Source organism: Crinia signifera, chromosome 19 (assembly GCF_055691185.1).
Source record: "Crinia signifera chromosome 19, ASM5569118v1, whole genome shotgun sequence".
NCBI lineage: Eukaryota > Metazoa > Chordata > Amphibia > Anura > Myobatrachidae > Crinia > Crinia signifera.
Window position 1 is genome coordinate 124091827 of NC_139226.1, and position 21039 is coordinate 124112865.

At 44.9% G+C, this 21039-nt stretch overlaps 1 protein-coding gene across 16 annotated transcripts in view; it reads right to left on the minus strand.

Moving 5' to 3' along the window:
- AGRN (agrin) overlaps positions 1 to 21039 on the minus strand; it is a 445469-nt gene that overhangs the window by 78954 nt on the left and 345476 nt on the right. For all 16 annotated transcript variants that reach the window (XM_083163268.1, XM_083163265.1, XM_083163264.1 and 13 more), the window contains 5 exons: positions 16455 to 16606; positions 14459 to 14564; positions 8896 to 9006; positions 5364 to 5528; positions 2052 to 2195 (listed from right to left, as the gene is read on the minus strand). In XM_083163268.1, coding sequence (XP_083019394.1) covers positions 2052 to 2195; positions 5364 to 5528; positions 8896 to 9006; positions 14459 to 14564; positions 16455 to 16606 — 678 coding nt within the window. The remainder of the gene's footprint in view (positions 1 to 2051; positions 2196 to 5363; positions 5529 to 8895; positions 9007 to 14458; positions 14565 to 16454; positions 16607 to 21039) is intronic.

The window sequence follows — 21039 nt, forward strand, 5'->3', positions numbered from 1 at the left end:
GATGCTGGGCGGGCCCCACCGCTTAGCTCGGGGGGGGGGGGGGTGTCGGATGAGGGGGGGTGTGAGTTGCTCACCTCTATGGGGGGGACCTTCTGCTCCTTTCTTCCGCCCTCCAGTGGCCGGCGCCCTAGGCAAATGCCTAAGGCTGCCTAGTGGTGGCGCCGGCCCTGCAACTACCAAATATGGCAACCTCACTGGCGGCTGCATAGGTCGTCAAGATCAGAACTATATGCATCAAGGACATGAGACCGTTAACCTTGTACACTTCATTGTAGTGCACTGTCTCCAACCACTATGAGGCTGATTCAGAGACAGACGATACTGTACAGCAGCTGAGTCTTTGTATGCAGCAGCTGCAGGGCCGCCAACAGGGGGGTGCTGTGGGTACAGATGTCCCAGGCCTCGGCCTCTGATAGGGCCCAGGCAGCTCATTTTGACCACCGCAACTCCCCCGACTGCCTCTGCTGCGCTGAACAAAGCAGGTCCCGGAGCATAGGCTTATTCAACCCAGGTTGGCAGCAGCCAATAAAAATGCTGCAGCGGATTTTGAGCCAATCAGAGCTCCAGTACCACCAACCAATCAGAGCGGCTGCCGGTATGCGAGCTCTGATTGGCTCACCAGCCAATGCTGCATTTTGATTGGCCGCCGGAATCCTGAGTTGAAGAAGAGATGGGGGAGCAGGTGCTGGGTTACGGTAAGTGAAGTGAGGAGGGGGGGGGCTGGACTGGAAATGAGTCCAGGGCCCCAAAATTCCAGCAGCTGTGCTAAAAGATGCAAAAGCAACAGGAGTGCCAATCTCTAACTAAAGGGGGAATCCTTATTTTAGAAAGGACAACAAATCAAATTAAAAACCATAATTCACCTGCAATAACATTATCAGATACTGCTCTATAGCAGCACAGACACCTGCAGCTCCGTATTGATAACAATCATACAAGCATATGCAGGGCTGTAGCCAGTGGCGTAGCTACGTTTTGGGCGCCCCCCCGCCGTTAGGGGTTGGGGGTCGCCCCCCCCGTCGCCGCCCCGCCGAGCACCCCTACCCCGCCGAGCACCCCTACCCCGCCGCCCATGCAAACCCCCCCTCAATACCTCACAGCCTTACCTATCGTGCTGGTCCCGGCGGCTCCGTTCTTCTGCTGAGGACCACCAGAAAATGGCCGCCCCCATACAGCAGACAGTTTCAGAGAACTGTGTGCTATATGGGGGTGGCCATTTTGTGGTGGTCCTCAGCAGAAGAACGGAGCCGCCGGGACCAGCGCGATAGGTAAGTCTGCGGGGGATTGAGGGGGGGGTTTAACTATAGCACCGCAGCCTCCGGCGCCCCCACATGCACAGCGCCCCCCCCCCCCCCCCCCCCCCCCGCGGTGGCGGGGGCTGCGGTGCTATAGTTACGCCCCTGGCTGTAGCCAGAGGCGTACCTAGATATTCGTGGGCCCCATAGCAAAAGTATGTAAGGGCCCCCTATTTAGCAACTGATGGTGATAAATGTATGTAAAACATATTACTTAGACAGCAAAGAGGGGCCCCCTTCAGCTCTGGGCCCCATAGCAGCTGCACCCCTTGCACCTATGGTAGTTACGCCCTTGGCTGTAGCTACAGTATATAGAATACACCACAGACTAACCTGCATACAGTAAACATAGCAAAATGCAGCCGGATATCACTTGTAAATGTTGACATAAGACAGATAGGGCAATGAGCGAACTACATGGACCAATCAATTGTAAATTGTAATCCGATTTAATTTCGCTGTGCTTCTGCATTTGCTGAAATCCGTTTTCATTCGGCTGTAATAACTGACTAAGGTAAATGATTATTATTGGTAAACAAAATCTGTGCAAGAAGCTTCTGGGTGCAGCTCCATCAGGCCGCGCAGTTTTCACAGGGATCATAAATATCCTTCTGTGCCAACCCAGTAATACGCACACCCTATAATATAAAGCAATGCCAAGTCCCATGCCGCACTCCTTCATCACAAATACAGATGGCCAGGCATCCACCTACCACTATGACTTCCCTATAGCACCAACACAATCCTGCTATTTACCTTGTTCACAGCCATTGAGGCCAAGTTTTCGTCCGTTCGGGCACTGACTGCACTTCAAGCCTGAGATGCCCGTTTTACAGGAGCAAAGTCCAGTCATCTGCTCACAGTCATCACGCACGGCGCCAACCGGATCACAGTTGCATGCTGGGAAACAGAAACAAAAGATGTCTATTATTATTATAACAATCATTTATTTCTGGAAGCCCGGGTACAGTGGTTGTGAGAAGTTTTTGCTCCCTTCCTGGTTTATTCTGTTATTGAATAATTGTCACATTTTATTGTTTATTGTTTTAGATTAAGGGGGGGTTCAATACAGGATTCCAACTGTCGAAACTCCTCGACATTCGGAATCTTGGGCAGATTTCATCTGATCCGACAGTAATTCAATGTTCCAAAACAACCGATCCAACTTTAATTTAAAAAAAGTTGGATCTGATAACCCTTCAATGTGGTTGTTAGCGGCAGCATTGAAGAGGTGAGTGACGATATTTTTCCTGTCGGGAAATAGCGGCGCAGATTGAATACCCCCTTAAATTGTCTATATGAGAGCAAAAGGGCTAGGAGGTAGTTCACAACATGGCCAAGGAGGAAGTCCTATAGCGGAGCACCCGACTCGGATCCTGCGCACTATATAGATGGAAGAAGAGCAAGACCACCAAGCAGGGCCTGATTAAAGGTTCCAGGTGCTCTAGGCTAAAACATATGTAGCTCCCCTTGTAAAGCTGCTAAACACACGCGTATGAGCGCTCAGGGACTCCCCAGTCATACTGCCCGCGTGTACAATATTACTGGCATGTAGGATCCAACGCTGTAGTAATGTACACAAAATAATGGTTCCATCAGTAAGTTAAATTGGCACAGCCATCTAGCAATCACCTGAACTTTACCCCCCCTCCCCCCCCCCCCCCCCCCCGCCACTAGGTATGCTGTCCACATGTAACTTAAAGACCACATCATTTCTCTGAGTCACCTCCGAGCACTGTATATCTTCCCACCTGGCATGGGAAATACATCAACTGATCCCTTGCTGGCTAGATTTCCATTTCACATTCTATTCAACTCCGGGGAAAAACACCATTGAATTTTTTTAAGTCAGTAAAACAGCACGATGTTGGCTTTAGTGTCCAATCTTAGCTGAATTGGAGCAAACAAACTAATCGGATAACATAAAGGGAGAAATATGTACAGCGCATTTTTATTTCAATGTAAGTAAATTAGGGAACTGAAGTCTATAGTGCAATGTGCAGACGGCTACAAAGACCATATCTGCAGCATGTAGGCTGCTGGAGCAACTGCTCATTCACTGAAATGCTTGACGTTTACTTAATAACATTTAAATGAAGCACGACTAGTCATTGGAGTACTATCCTGGCAACCTGATAGGGCAGAATCATGTATGTTATTCTGAGAAACACTGCTCACGGCTCAGCAAATCCCTGTCTACCTGGCTAAGCTGTGTCTGTCATCCTGCCAAGCTGTCATACTCCCTGCTTCTATTACATTACTGACAACTGGATGCCCGTGGGGCGAATGTGACCCGCTATCCTCGTCTGGACAGGGGAGTGATGCTGTGGGAGTTCCACAGAGCCTCTTTCACGACACTGTTTATATGCCAGTGTTCAGGCAAAAATGTGTAGGTGAGCTCCCCCCATGCAGTTATGCTGTCTGACTCTACACTGCGTCATTTAGTATCATGCCTTCAGCCTTATACGCCGGTATCAGTCTTTGCCTCGGGCTCTCGCAATCCAGCGGGATTCACAGACTCGGGGAAAAGTATTCCGAAATATTTAAGTCTGTGTCAAATTATTGCTGTTACAGTGAAACTATAATGAAATGTATTTTGCCGGTGGAAATGGGTAATTAACTATACAATGCTGGACTGTGGCGCATCTTTACTATGAAAACGAGTGGACGGCTTTTGCGGGGGTTCTATGGAAATGTGAGACAGACGGGGAAGGTGAGAACAGAGGTTTAATTCACACAAATCAGTGACTTTATTTGATAAGCCCTCAAGTCATTTTTTTAAGAGATCACAAGTTGAAATGTTCCCTCATTGAGATTACAGTGATGGTGACACTGGCTGCTGTGGCTCATGGGAGAATGATGGGTAGATGTATGAAGCAATGATAAGAGAGAAGTGATAAAGTGCCTGGTACTTTAACACCGGCCAATCAGCTCCTGACTGTTAAGTTAAAGGCTGGGTTTAAAAAGGAACAGTCAGGAGCTGATTGGCCGGTGATAAAGTAGTGTACCAGGCACTTTATCACTTCTCCCTTATCACTGCTTCATACATCTACCCTGAGTTTCCTAAGCACACTGGGGTTATTTACTAACCTAGATTCAAACTTTAAAGGCGCATTATCCCGAAACGAATTGGGAATCACTCTCTTCCGTTAGTCTACCGTATATTTGAACACTCCAAGCTAATCCCTACAAGTCACTACAGGTAAGTACATAGCTACTGGGCTGAAATATTAACAGTAACAAAAATAGGTTCAACAAGATTGTGTTATAAACACAGTCATACAGTGATGGCTCTGATGCGGCTGTCCGTGTGACAATCCCTTATCATTAGTATTTGGATGATGCACTGGATACGCCGTTGGTTTTAACGTTACAAATATGTTTATGCAGAGATACACAGAAATTGTATTATATTAAGAGGGTATTTATTAAAGCCCAGAGAGAGAGATAACATTGTGAGAGATAAAGTACTGGCCAATCAGATTCAGTCTTTCATTTTACACTCGTATCAGCGAGGTTGCGTGGGATTTGAACATCAGGACATGCAGGAGCACGCAATGTTAACAATGCACAGTGTACACACTGGATGATATTGTTCACAATATCTTTCAAAAAGCCCTTTATGTGTGTATGGGCCTTAAGCGACTGATTGGTTGGTACTTTATCTCTCATCACTTTACCTCTCTCCAAGATTTGAGAAATACCTCCTAAATCTTAAAGAAAAGTGTCCTAATATTCATATTGGACAAACAGACACTCATTTGTATTATCCACGTCTACAACGTCAACAATACAGTGTTTAAACATTGACAACAGTGGGTAATAAATCGCCCTGATACCATGGTGTGTTATTAATTCCTTGTCATAAAACTGATTTATGCGCTAGAGGAATAATGCGCTCAGCAAATATCTGATTGAAAACCATTGAGAATAAAACACTGAGCTGTTCTTCCCTATATCAGCTCCGCAGGTCTTAAATTTGCACCATGTTCATAATACAAACCAAAGAGATTAACAGTGCGATATATAGGCTCATCTGCTCTGTCTTTCCCTGCAAAACACACTCACGGGTACAGCCGCTCTTCTTATCGGTCACAATGCCTCGGAAGTTCCAAAATCCTGGCTCACACCGGTCACACTTCAGTCCCCCTACGCCAGGCTTACAGGAGCACTGGCCAGTGGTCGGGTCGCAGGTTCCCCCATAGGAGCCGTGTAGGTTACACTGGCAGCTGCCTGCAGAAAACAGAATGAATGTGTGTCATTGACCTGTATGACGTTCGTGTCATTTTAATTATCCGTTTCACTGCCAAACCGAGCATCCAGCTGGCAGGCAAAGGTAAGAGGACACAGAAAGTTATGCTTTACGTAGTGGGACATTAAATGTTTGAAGTAGTTCCATATGTCGCACTGTGCTGGCGGCCTGTCATTGTCAGCGGTTGTGAAAAGGGCCGCGATGAAAGGTCACAAGTCCCAGCAGCGTGGAGCTACTTATAACACCAGATCAGAGGTAATTTAAGGCTGTGTTATTTAACCTTGTGGAACCGCTCGTCCACCAGCAGTGAGGCGTAGAAGGCCTCAATATCAAACCCCTTTAAGAACCATTAGGAAACAAATCTGTATCATGATTGTTTACACTACACCCAATTGTGCTAAATACCAAGCAAGTCACCGGCAGCAACAGACGTCACGAGAATAATACTCCGCGTCCTCGCCTCCTGTTTCTGTTTAGCTAATCTGGTTATTTATCACAGCACGCGGCCTAGCCAATGAGCAAATATTTCCCTAAGAGCAGACAGTTTGCCAGCAACGCCTTCAAATGCCATCACCTACAAGCAAAATGATGACTTATTCAGCAGCCGTGCTGTCAGATCCTGCCCGCGATTCGTCGGAGGATGTGAGCACTTCGTACAAGAAAGGGGTTAATCGGCTGAAGGCTGCGCTGACAGCGCAGTGAGCAATATGTCATTGTGTATTCTCTGCATTGAGATCACTGCTATTAATAACAAAGCACAGTAACACAGCAGGTGACAACATGGGCCTGAGGAACAGCTGGCACGGGACGCAGCCGTTTCCATCTGTGAAGGTGTGGAGGAGATAATAACAATAAAAAAGTGACAAGATGAATTTCTGGAATTCGCTGTGACTTCTGGACGAGTGGATTAATCTTCAGCTGGCTGGTGGAAGCAGGTTATGGAGAAAGTACAGTTTACCTCTACATTCATAGCCCTGATCCAACAGCAACAAAAGCAAGCCATCTCCGGAGGACAGAGAAGTAGATGAATTAGGCTTGAAATGCAGTCTTCCCGGCAAACGCAGGGAGGGGAGATAGCAACTGTCCAAAGCCGGCAGAACAGGTGCTAGGTACATTGGCTGACATTTAAAAATTGCTTCTGTGGGTGAGGATTGTGAGGAACGGGAAGATTTCTTAATTTTCTAGTGACTTTTATTTGTGCAGGAACACGTCTACGCAGCTAATGTGTGCTGGCATGGCCATCTGTGAATTCAGGGGAACATCAATCAGCCCACACAAGATGGATAAGTAAATGTACGCGAGCGATCACAATTCTTCCTTAAAATGCACAAATATTGAAACGAAACAGTTGCCTGTGATAAGAGATAGCGGCACACATCATTACTGGTGGTATCATTTGCATTTAGAATCAAAACAAAAGCATATTTTAATCTATTGTAAAACAAGCGCTCCTAACTTTCCTCGGCAAGAACTCAAATCAAATTCGGGAGCAAGTTTCCGGAGCCCTGGATGCATGCCCCACAAATAAATGGTACCGCCGTAACCAGATTCCAATAAAGCAATATGGACGGAAGGCTTTCCCGGGTGTTCACAGAAATGCAACTTTTGCGTTAACTATTAATAAGTCGTAATATTGCGGTTATGGTATGAATGATTGACAGTGTCTAGGTAAACAGTCACTAAGTCGACGTTGTGATCAACAGACAGGTTAACACATGTAAAAAGTCGACATGGAATAAGGTTGACCTGGAATAAGGTTTACCTGGAATACGGTCGACACGTTTTTTTTCAGGGGTTTTTGTGTCTATGTCGACATTAGTCAACGTGGACACTGTCTTAGTTTATCGCTTCGCTCGACATGTTCCGGGCATTGGTGCCTCGCTGTGCTTGGCACACGGTTAATCCAACTGGTATACAGTCAAAATTCTGACGGTCAAAATACATACAAGGACAACATTCCGACATTTAAAATCCCTACATGGAAAAAAATCCCGACATTTAAAAACCCGACATGGTCAAAATACCGACATATAGAATGTAGACAGGTGAAAAAGTCAACATGACTTTCGGTCGACAGGTTGCGAGGTCGACATGGGTTTTTTCACTGTTTTTTGACCCAACATGTGCCGACAGGCGGTATTTCATGCCCTACCATCCACTAGGGCGTGGTGGGAGAATCCAATGGGATGCGGTCATCTATTAGAATGAACTTAGGTCTACAGTCATTAGGTCGACCCCACTAGGTCGACTGGCAGGAAGGTCGACCTGACTTAAGATCGACATGGGCCAAGGTCGACATGACTTAAGGTCGAATTTGCATAAAGGTCGACATGAGGAAGGTCGACTGGTCATAAGGTCGACATGGGGTTTTTCACTGTTTTTTGAGCCGACATGTGTCGACAGGCGGTATTTCAAGCCTTACCATCCACTAGGGCGTGGAGTAGGTTATTAAAGCTGTGGCGAGCGAAGCGAGCGATGTGAGGGTCCGATTCTCATTGCCAACTGTGTCCATGTCGACTGTGTCGACATTCGGATAAAAAAAAACAGTGAAAAACCCATGTCGACCTTATGACCAGTCGACCTTCCTCATGTCGATCTTTATGCAAATTCGACCTTAAGTCATGTCGACCTTGGCCCATGTCGACCTTAAGTCAGGTCGACCTTCCTGCCAGTCGACCTAGTGGGGTCGACCTAATGACTGTAGACCTAAGTTCATTCTGACAAATGTAACGACTCCAATAAAATAGTGTGGCGAGCGCAGCGAGGCACCGTACCCGAAGCATTGCGAGCGAAGCGAGCGGCTGCGGTTCACTTCCAACTGTGTCCATGTCGACTGTATCGACATTCGGGTCAAAAAACATTGAAAAAACCCATGTCGACCTCGTGACCAAAAGTCATGTTGACTTTTTCACCTGTACATTCTATATGTCGGTATTTTGACCTTGTCGGGATTTTAAATGTCGGGATTTTGTCCTTGTCGGGATTTTGTCCTTGTCGGTGTTTGGACCCATTCGGGATTTTGACCCTGTCGGGATTTTGACCCTGTCGGGATTTCATACCGAATCCATCTACCTCTATGCTCACTGGGATGGTAAAGTAGGAACAAGTCGACCATTTGATTGTATCAACCTTTTAAGTATGTTAGCCTAATACATGTCAACCTTTTTCAAGTGTCGACCTTCAGTCCTTCGACCATTAGTGGTGGACCTAGACACTGTCCACCTTATTACCGGACACCTAATACTGTAGCATTGTTGTAGAAGTATTTGGTGTGCGACAGGAAACAATCCATTAGTAAGGGTGCTGGAGCATGTTATCAAACAAAGGACAAATACAAGAGCATCTTACTTGGGCATCCGGCCAGGCCTACGCCAAGGGCAGCGGTGACATTATCAGGACAGCAGCCGTACACGGTGTGAATACAGTGTGGGACCATGGGAGGAGTGCTACCGGAGGCAGCTGTCAGAGAAAAGGAGAAAAAAGAAAGGGGATGAGGGCAATGAGGTTGAAAGCACCGCAGGAGTTGCATTTCCTTGTAATAATCCGCTCTCAGGGCTCATTTCACTCTTTGTGGCAGGACTACGTGACAGAATGCACAATGCTTGGCATAAAACATGGCACAGTATACAAAGCGCAGTACTACATTAAAATGATGGAGCGGCTGTAATTTCACTCAGTCAAAATGACTCTCCAAGAGACTGAGGTTCTTGTTGGCTAAAAGGGGAAAAATAGCAGATTATAGACAGAGAAAGATTTATTAAATTCACAGCAGATTTTTACATTGCAAAAAAGCTGGTGGGTGTTTCACGATAACATGGACACTTGTGGGTCTGGATGACACCCCTGTAGATGAACTTTAGTTGGATATGAGTGCGATCATTTTTGTTGATAATATATTTTGTGGTGCACCATCCGTTTGGAGAATTATTTTACCCTATAGAATTTTCAGAAGTGGGCTTTTTTAAATTATAAATACGGTTAGTTAAGGACTTCATTCCTATCAAGATTCATCCAATAAAGGTCCATTTTTTCAAATGACCAGTGATTGATAGATTTTTATAAACATTTTAAGTGTTATGAGAACACTCTTCGTTGTACAGACCTTGCTGTGGGGTCTAATCCCGCCACCCCCTGATGAAGTCGTTTTGACGAAATGTGTGGGTTGGTTTTAAATAAAGAATTACTTGTTTGAACGAAGCCTACGTCTTATTCCAAAAACAGACAAGAGAACTCCTATATAAAAATCGGATAGTTGTATGATGTTGATGGAATAATTGTACTGACTGACTGGCTAGGTGGTACCGGTTAGAGCGCGGGTCTCTAATTAGGATTAGCACACAACGGAGGCGACCCTACTTGTTTTATAAATATATATATATATACACAGTATATACACATTCAGATGCAGCTACGTATAGCAAAAAAGTGATTGCAAAAGAAAAAAACTCATTCAATTTATAAAGGAAAAGGTATACAGTATTAGGGTTGGTGTAGCGCTTCTCTTCTCAGGTCATGGACAGCCCATGTGCCTGCTCATGAGAGTCCCCCTGATGCATCATGGGTATGTAGTGTTTGTTCTGTGTTTAAATAAAATGCTGCTCGATTGGGGCAGTGGAAAGCATTAATTCAGTGACACTGCCGTGTGGCTCCCAGTTATTGGCTCCCATAGGTATGTGGCCTAGTGGGAAATCCAACACTGTTCCTTCCTATCCCCTATGTAGAAAGTGCTCATGATTCTCGTGACACACTTGTCTCATCAATTCCTATAGTTCATGCATCTATGCTATGCCATTAAGTATACATCAATGTAATGGGATGCGGTCAATTTCCCGGCGGTCGGAATCCCGTTGGTCAAAATCCCGACCGCCGAAATCCCGAAACTTTCTCCCTCCGTGTCCACGACACCCATAGAGGGAAAATAAATTAGCGTGCCTAACGTACTGAGGCACCGGGCACGTCGGGAATCCGACCGCCGGGATTCCATACCGAATCCAATGTAATTATTATTATTTTTTTAATTAATATTTACTCTTACACTACTGTATTTGCAAATTCCATTGTGATTCCCCCCCTCCCCCCCCCCCTGTTTGAATCACTGCTCTGTACAGCGCTGCAGTGGTGCTCTATAAATAAATGTTAATGATGATAACAATAATTTGCATTTACATTATTAATTATATTATGTATATACACAAAATGTTTTGTGTATTAGATTTACCATTGAAATACAAGGTTTTACAACAATAGTGAGGAACGCCAATTGTTATATTGCATATTTTGGAACTTAGTTATATATATTCAGAATATGATAATTGTAGTTTTCTTATTTGCATAAACACAAAAGCTCGGTGAAAGGTTCACATTGTAAGTACTAAATTGGTTGGAGTATTAGCGCTCATGGGGTTCCGTAGGAATCAATATCGTGTATATAATCTTAAACCGCTTAACTCTGAGCTGTCCAGCCTCTTGAAATGATGGAAGGAAATAAAGCCACGTACAGCACTGTATAAGGTATATATAGTTAACTTCTGCATTATTCACAATATTTTAGAATGCATATAGAATAATTGGTATAGGACAAAAATCAAATAAAACTTTACATTTAAAAAAAAAAAAAAGCCCAATAATAAGCAAAAGGAAAACGAAATCAGTGAAATGCGAAACAATAACAGCAAAGTACAAAAGGAAAAAAGTTAAACATTCTGAAATGTCCTAAAAAGGGGTAAAAAAAAATGTAGGTCTTATTTCAAATTAAAATTTTATTTAAAAATGCAATGTCTTTTTCCTGATTTTTGATTTCACTATGTAGTCAAATTATTGGTGAAGGGGTTCTAGGCTTGAAAAACTCCACCATGTATTCAATGCCCTATAGCGAGCTGCGACGGCGAGTAGTGCTGATATGGAAACGGCGAGTGCGTCTGTCAAAATGGCGAGAGTTGTCTCTATATACAGCGGGCTCGCTGCACTAGCGGGGAACCTCACCGTTCGGGGGAATCTGGAAAGTATTCACAGCACTTCACTTTTTCCTCATTTCGTTATGTTACAGCCTTATTCCAAAATGGAATAAATTATTTTTCCCCCTCAAAATTCTACACACAATTGGCCGGGTAATATCCCTAAACTCCAGGTCATTACTGGTTGATGTTATTTATTTAATTAAAAATGCCCCAATCAATAGCTACCAAGCTGTTCACAATTACAGGTGTGTTTATTATCAAACCCACTCGCAAGTGCAGAGCATGTGCATTATGGACAATAAGTGGCCCTCCAGCTGTTGATGAACCACACATCCCAGCATTCCTTGCCTTAGTCTGCTGCTGCTGGGGCATTAGTATTGGTCTTGATAACATGGCTTTTGACAAGTGAACTGCTCTTGTGGTATTCCACATATAACCAATAACTTACAAATAAGATATAAAGACAACCCTAAGAGAACAAAACAAGATAATTGCTATATGAAGGTGACAAACGGTAACATTAAGGCCCATGGTTGAACTTAAACTGAGGTATAAAACGAACAGGAAAAATACAACCAAAGTGAGACCGGCCTGCATGTAATTTGTGCAATCCTATTGGATAATGTCTCTGTGGATTTCCATGCAGTTGTGTGACTGAGAAGACTGATGTAGGCGCTATAAAATGTAGCCTAGCTTGCTTGTTCTAATGAGGGGAGGCTGGCAGACTATCTGCTGCAAATGTATAACTGTGGAGAACAAAGCTCTTGACAGTAACTGTATGGAAGCCCAATGAGGACACATGCATGCACATACAGCATATTGGGCCTTATTCTGGTTGACTCGCTTGGATAAACATTTGCAAAGTATCTGAGCGTACACCTCGCTCACGTGCTCAGAGAGCGAAAGCACATTCATAAAGCCACTGCACACGTTTGGTCGGTTGCAAAAGCAAAGGGGAGTGGCGTGCAAATGCACGTACGCGACCGTGCTCAGACGGATCTCATTATTACCGCTCGGAGGCTGGATAGCTATGAATGCAGATAAGGGCTGCAGTGGCATAATGGGTTAATGAAACTACATTGACCCGATCACTGGGTTAGTATTGTGTGCAGCTGGGAGTATTTTCGCTATGGTTTGTGCTGATTGCCCGAGCAAATGCGGTGCCGATTAACTAGGTGGGCTGCGAGGCGTGAAACCTGCTTTTTTTCCGCCAAAGGTTTTGGGGCTGTAGCGGCCCGACTGCTCGGTGAGCAGACCGAGGCCACAACCCTGCAGTTTTGGTCCACAGCCATGTGTACGCCCTGGTTTACGCCCAGCCCAGTAAATAACAGTTGAACTGCTGGTGGCTATAAACTGGTTTGGCCATCTCTACATCTGGGGGCACACTTGAGAACAGCTCAAGGCACACTAATGTGCCACGGCACCATGAGTATCCAATCAAACACATGGTCAACAGGTCCCGTTGTTAATACAGGAACTCTGGCACGGGGATTACATGCAATATCTGGGACTATGACAGTGCAGTGATTTCTGTTACCAGAGTATTACAGAAACGTCTCTTGTGGTTTCAGGCACAGCAAAAGTCACAAGAGTTTATTATTTTAAAAAGTGGAGCTTCAGCTTAAGCTGCAGAGCCCAATCTAGTCACCCAGGGAGGATCTGCACAATGGCACCCTGTAATAATCTCTCTAGCTTTTGGGAACATATTATAATTTATGGTCAGGGTAGTTTCACAATGGGTATCAGATAATGGTTTGATTCTTATGCAGGAAAATTATTATTCTATTCATATCCCTGAAAATGCATATTTAGCATTCTGCTTGAAAAAAAACTCTGCTCCGCTATTACTTGTACAAGACACAATCTCGGTGCCACAGCAAAATGTTTCCATTAACACAAGTTCTCCCAGAGGTTATTGCTTTCTGATGACTCTGACCTAAGTAGGACATTATTGGCACGGTAACCAACTGACCGAACGCTTGCCCAGCCATACCCCAACTAGGGATGGCCATTGACCATCGATGATTCAAATTATCAATGGTTTATGGCCGAATACTTTTGCCATTAATGGCGGAGAACCAGATAGTTTCCCTCCATCGATGGCACAGCATAACCGATGTTTTGCTTTAGCTGGCTTTTTTTTGCAAAGTGTCGGGACACAGAGCATAGCTCCGCCCCCAACACCTGCAAAGACCTGCCCCCCACGTTTTGTTCGGCCGACAGGTTAATCAGTAAAAAACAATGGATGACCATCGATAGGTAAAAACATTGATGATCATCCATTGGATAGTTTAACACTATCGATGGCCAGTTGCACTATTGCCATCGATGGTAACCATCGATGGCAATGGTAACGATGGCCATCCCTAACACCATGCAGCAGAATTAATCAGAATCTCAGCTGTATTCATGCACTAGGAAATTCTGCAAAATGCAAATGTACAAATACAGTTTGGGATGATGAAGCAAAAACAGAGCTTAAAACAGGTATCGCCAGCACTTCACATCTCCACAAAGCGGCCGGTTCTGACGCCCTTCTCTAATTACAGCTGGAAGGTCAGGAGCTGCACAGCTTGCTCCGAGAATATATTTCAATATTAAAATTTTGTTTGAAGAAGACGTGTTTGTCAAATCTGAATGGTGAAAGAGAACTTTGCACGCGGCGTGTCCCGTGACTGTCTGCCGGTGCAGGGTTAAACGCTCCATTTCATAGTCAAAGTCTTCTCGCACACATAAGCCTCTCATCTGCTTACCATCATTTGTCAGCTGTATGACAATAATCCAAATCCTGCAGCGAGTTCTGTGCCAAGAGATTTCGCTGAGGAATCGGCAAGGCTTGTAAATGGGCAGAGATATTATCGCAGATCAGAGGAAATGAAGGAGGAGAAAAAAAAGAGTTCCCAGTAGGGAAGAGACTAATGCTAACCGAAATGCATAATGATCCTGGTTCTCACCTCGGCAGGGACCTTGTCCAGCCACGTAGAGGTCTTGGCGCCTTTCACACCGAGTTTTCTTTAACTCGCACTCGTTGGAGTATGTTGTGCCGTCAGAACCACAGACCTGTAGCAGAAGAGGAGCCAAAGTGAATGTGCATGTACCCATCCCTTATCTCCTAACTATTATACACCAATATAACCCTTGCAGGTCCAACGTCTGGTCAGGCTCAACAGCCCTCGTGCTAGTAGCAGATCCAATGCTGAGACACTTTAACATAAGAACATTAACATTGTTCAACATTCACTGTAGACCATTTTTGAATAAAAAAAAAATACAATTAATTTAAACATTTAAACCAGACTGTTTGACTTGCAAAAAAATAAATTAATGGACTGCAAAGGGTCCAGGTGATGTAGTCAGGATCCTGGTAGTCATAATGTCAATGGTTACAATCCTGGCAGCGGAATCCCAACACTCCCAATTTCAACAGATCCCAACAGTAAGTATTAGGTTCCAGGTACTTCTAGCATTAGGCACTAGGAGAAGGCTTCGGCTGCAGGAGAGGACAGTTAGGGTTAGGCTGCGGGTGGTGTAGGTTAGGACTAGACTAGAATACAGACTAGTCTAGGATCCATCTGCATTCTGACGGGATTCTGACCATCAGCATCCTGACTGCCGGCATTTCTTCCCCACACCAATGTAAGTATTTCAGTGCTTCTCCTCCATTCCCTACTTAATAGGTACCATGATGTGTCTTGTCTGACCTTGCAGTTGTGTCCAAGTCAGGCATGTTTTTTTGTTGTTGACCAAAATACATCTGAGTCTCAACTAGGACACACCCAGTGACTGCACTGATTAATTTGTTATGTGACACTAGTATATATTTGTGTCACTGAGTCTCTGGGGTAGATTTACTAAGATGGGAGTCCTATCAGGTTCTATCTACAGTATTGTCTGTAGAATCTGTATACAAAGTGCTGCAATGTAGCAATCCCAGCCTCTTTCCAATACAAAGTCTGTTGTGCTCAGTGTACAGACTCAGTCGCACGCAATATACAAGTGTCGCACATCAAATTAATCAGCAGTCTCTCCTGGGGCGTCCTACTCATTGCAACTAAGATACATTTTCAATAAAGAAAAAAGACCCAAGTCTGGCGGACTTGCTTGGGACCTGGCGGCTCTCACTAGGGCCCACTCTAATCAGAATTCCAGTGTTAAGGCTTGCCAAATAGCCGCATGGTGACTCTCATTTCAGGCGCGGTTGGCTTTCTTCTACATCCAAGATCAGCCAGAAAATAATGGAAAGGTCAACATTTATTTGCTGCCCCACGTAGGAGGAAGAGAGCTGGAATATTTCTCAAGTGTGTCTACTCTTTGTAAGTGCACTTCAAAGCCTATCATTAGTTATACATAGGCGGAGAAGCTGTCTTGTGGGCTCAAGCAATGCATAGCCTATCAATTCAGTGGGAAGAAGTCATTAGGCTCTAATTCATTTACAGGCTGCAGTCCCATGAGTACAGATTCAGCCACAAAGGGTCTATTTGCCCATATATTCTATTGATCACTGTTGGTTATATACGCTCTCTGAATAAGTACCGCAGTGATTTGTTTCTTGATCCAGGCCAGGTATATGCAGTGCAGACCTATGCCTGGCCCTCCAAGTGCCACGTTCCTGGTCAACGTCTGTGGTTTGCACTTATTAGTCTGCTACGCCCTTGGGTTAGTCAGCCGAGACCCAACAGATGCATGTTGTGACTAAAGGTATATGCCTTCCATATTTAGAATACAGACTAGGGGCCAGATTCTCTAAGCTTCAAAAGTGATAAAATGGAGAGTGATAAACCACCAGCCAATCAGCTCCTACCTGCCATGTCTCAGACTGTGTTTGAAAAATATCAGACAGGAGCTGATTGGCTGGCTGTTTATCACTCTCCATTTTATCACTTTTGAAGCTTAGAGAATCTGGCCCATAGAGAGGGGTGGACCAACATATGCATTATGTGCTACGCTTACCAGGTTCCGCAGCACAGCATGGCACGTGAAGTCACAGACACAGCGATCATCCTCAGTGTCCTCATCCCAGGAGCCCCCGTAACGCCTGCACCTGTCTTGTTCGCACTCGCTGTCCTCACCAGACCCTGAGCCGGCAGTACCAGACCCGCACTCTGGAACAGGGAAATACGGAAATCGTCAGCAGAAATCTACATCTTTAGACTACCTACAGGTGCTGTAAGAAAAATGCAGTATATTAGGATTATTGTACGGCTCCTGACCGCATTAGTAGTTTCAGTACCGTCATTTATACCATACAAACCCCCAATTCTTGGTATTCAGAATAGGGATGGCCATCGACTATCGTTGATTCGAAATCATCGATGGTTTATGGCCGATGTCGAATACTTTGCCATCGATGGGGGAGGGCCAGATGGTTTCCCTCCATTGATGGAACAGCAAAACAATGTTTTGCTTTTTTTTTTCTCAAAGTGCCGGGACACGGAGCATAGCTCTGTCCACCGACACCCGCTAAGTCCCGCCCCCATGTTTTGATTGGCCCACAGGCCAAAACACAATGGCTGACCATCGATATGAAAAAATATCGATGGTCATTGCAACGACGGCCATCTTTAACCCAGAATACAGCGTAATAAAGTAAGTGATTCATCGACAAAGCTGACAATGGACTGGACGCCTTTATCCTAGAACACATATGCAGAATTAGTGGTTTGGGTGTTAGTGGCCTACTTATGAATTAATCCACTACATTATAGTTGCACTTTTTCTGAATAAATTGTATAAATCCATTATATTCTAAAAATAAGCCGGATGCGACTCTTGAAATACGATTTTGAGACCTACTCAAACAGCATATTCAGAATAGGTTAATTAAGGCTGTCAAGTCATTGAATGGATAAAAGATGCTTGAGTGACCGATCCGGTCTCTCCGCGGAGACCGCCGCTGTGTGCAACCTTTCATTATAGATAAATAGGTGCCGTTATGACAGAAGCGGAAGAGCTCAGACCTGTCATTTGGAGAATCCAACAGTCTGTTATTGTTATTCTCAGCATCCTCCTTTCTTTATATAAAATTGTTTCATCAAGTGCTACGCATTAAATATCTTTTAGTGTCAGAGTAACCTGTTGATAATAAAAGCGGGGGTCGGTACAGAGGCAAGAGGTCATGGTGTAATAAAATCCTAAGATTGGTGGCGCACAGATGTCAGCGCTGGACATCTAGCCACATGGATATTAGGGATATTAGGGAGAGGGTAGTTCTCCTCTGCTGTCAGATAGCGCACAATAGTCTACCTGGTATTCACAAGATTATTCTTTCTCTGATATGAACAATAAACCCGTTTGTAAAGTCTATGGCACACTGGCCCTAATTCTGGTTGGCAAACTCAGCCGTACGTTCGCATGGGGAGTACGATGTTGTAGCTCTGCTCTATGTTCAGGGCAGCGGGGGGGGGGGGGGGGGCATTCACAAGCCCGGTGGGTGGAATTACAAGACTTGCAATGCAGTAAACTACCGCTGCTTTGTGAGCCAACCAGAATCAGGAGGGGATGCAAATATTTGCACCGTCAGATCAGAGCAGATCAGAGGCGTTTCCTGCTAAGGGCAGATATAGGGCCTTATTCATGTCCATTTGCAGTGGCCCCCATTCGTTTGCACGGGGCCAATGTTTTTCGCAATGCACATGTGCATACGCTGGGTGCGTACGTCCACGGCGAACAGATTGCACGCACCCAACTCAGGCTTGCCTACCCTCCCGAAATGGCTGGGAGCCTCCTGAAAATTGGGTCCTTCTCCGGGCCCCCCTGGAAGGCGGGCAAATCTCCTGCTTTTTGGTGATAGTCCCTGCTCACCCCTTGCCCGCTGGTTTAATTACCATAAATCTCGGGTCCGCGGTGAGGCTTAAATGACGCGATCGCAGCATTTGCGTCATTAAAGCTCCGCCCCTCTCCACGGCCTGCAAATCACTTCGTTTTCCGGCATGGGGGGGCCGGGCCAAGTGATGTCAGCCTTGCCCCGCCCCCCTGACGTGTTGCCTCTTCGGGCTTCTCCCGGAGAGGTGAAATCTAAAGTAGACAAGTAAGAGTCAACCTTGTGGCCGGTGGGGTTGTAGGGCAGCTGGCAGGGGTACACGCCCCACGTTTCATGGGAGTTCCCATATAAACTCTGGGCATTCCCATGTTAATCGCCTGGGGACATCACCGGATGTCAGCTGCCGCCCATTTCCGCAAGAACATACACGCATATAAAAGTGACCGGAGGGACACTTTATATATATGCGTGTGCGCACCACATCTTTCGATGGTCGGCGAGGTTCCCACTGGCATGTGAATGGATGCCTATTTAAATCATCCATTCGCATGCCATGCGACCGTACGTGCTGTGCGAATGGTGGGACGGCGTACCAGCGTTCACAGGTCGGGTTCTGGTTGACTCGCAAGAATGCGAACTCGCATCCGAACGAATCAACCAGAATAACCCCCAGAGTGTAGATAAAGCAGCACAAATTCATAATTATGTTGGGAGGTGAAAATATTTAAAGGAGACAGCGGGGTGGAGAACTGATTTACAGCTTGTCGCGCCACAGGTTACCCATACTTATCAATTAGTGTACTAACAATCTTATACTAACATCATACAGCATTCAGCACATGCCAACAAGCAAAGGCGAATGGAACACAAACAAAACAGGCAGACAACAAGCTCATACTGTATGTGCACAGGGAGAGGATTATATATATATATATATATAAGTCTATGTTCACATTGATGCTAATAATCTCCGCCTCCCTTCAGTTCTGTTTTGGCAGCTGACAACACAGGTGCAGTGTTCATTGTTATCCCTGCAAGGGCGGAAGATGAACAGGAGAACATAGCGCAAATAGGCTGAAAGAATAGAACACACTAAAATGATTAGATAGACCACAGGTCTGATAGGAAAACTCCAGTAACCAAACCTGAATAAAAGTCTATGCACAAAACAGGAAATAAGGATAGGCCAATAGGACCAAGGGGTCTATGTGCTAAGAGAGAGATAAAGTAGACAGTTATATCATTCCAACCAACCGTCTCTTAACTGTCATTTTTTTAAACTACAGCCTGTTACTTTGGGCCAGGTGTAATAAGCTTGAAAAGTGATAAAATGCAGAGTGATAAACCACCAACCAATCAGCTACTACCTTTCATTTTTCAAACACAGCCTGTGACACGGCAGGTTGGAGCTGATTGGCTGATGGCTTATTACTCTCCATTTGATCACTTTTCTTAGTGCATCTGGCCCTTTATCTCTCTCCACTTTATTTCTCTCCCACGCTTAGTAAATATGCCCCTTAAATCGGTTATGAACATTTGAAATGAACTGTTGCACCGCAGGTTTTTACCCTGTGTTGCAACTAGTTCAAGGCATGCCGAATGTATACAGAACATGTGGGTGTCCTCGATGTGCTTCTCCTTTTAGTAATAATTACAGAGCTGATTACTGAGATACCGCAACAACAAAATATACTGGTGCAGGAGAATCAGATCCGAGAAGATCTGAAGTGTGAAATGAAAGCGCCATCATATCAATCCTCGGCGGTCTATTTACGTAAAACGATCACCAGCTATCAGGAGATAAAAGCGGGGATGACGATAAAAGTCTCCCTTTCAAGTCAGCAATGAGCCAGCAGCCTTCTCTTTTCTACCCCTAACATCCACCACCAGCGCACTCTACTCCCTGCGCACATCCTCAGCCTTATCCAAATCATGCTGTGCTAATGAACCTGTGCAAATTACACTAGCGCTAGATGCAAGGCGGGATATTAAAGGCTCTGCTCAAACCTGATCACCCAAAAACTGGAATTACCCCCAAAGCGTTGCTAGGAGACGAGTCCAATATACCCTTATTAGCTGGCTCTGTGCAGCTCTCCAGAGGAAGACAGAACAGAGATACGGGACAGGAATGTTCATCCTAAGAGCTTTCAACACAGCCCATAATATGACAGGGGAGTAACCCAAAAGTATCATCTCCCCTTCAGCTAATGATGGCTTCCACAATGAGCATAAATGGGCAATGTCTATATGCTAGCGTGTCCCGAAAGCCTAAATGCTCATGGATTTTGTAATTATTTTGTATTTATTAGCTGCCGGCTTAGCGGCTCAGCTGCAAGCAAGCATACAAAAGAGTAATATATATAAATAAATAGCAAAGATAAATGATAAAATTGGTGTTAAGCACCATGAATTTCTTTATACTGAACATAAAATTCCAAGTCTGGTTTGCCAAACTGTAATTCAGTTATATGGGCCCACTAGTGTTGGGAATAATCTATTGTATCATAACACAAATTAACTTCTACTAGAAATATTGTTAATTTGAAAATATCAGATGGCAATAAAAGTATTTGTTGTGCTTTGCTGGTATCAAAATGCCTAGGGCATACCAAAGTACTTTTCCGGGGAATCGGGACATCTGTCAGAATGAACTTAGGTCTACAGTCATTAGGTCGACCCCACTAGGTCGACTGGCAGGAAGGTCGACCTGACTTAAGGTCGACATGGGCCAAGGTCGACATGACTTAAGGTCGAATTTGCATAAAGGTCGACATG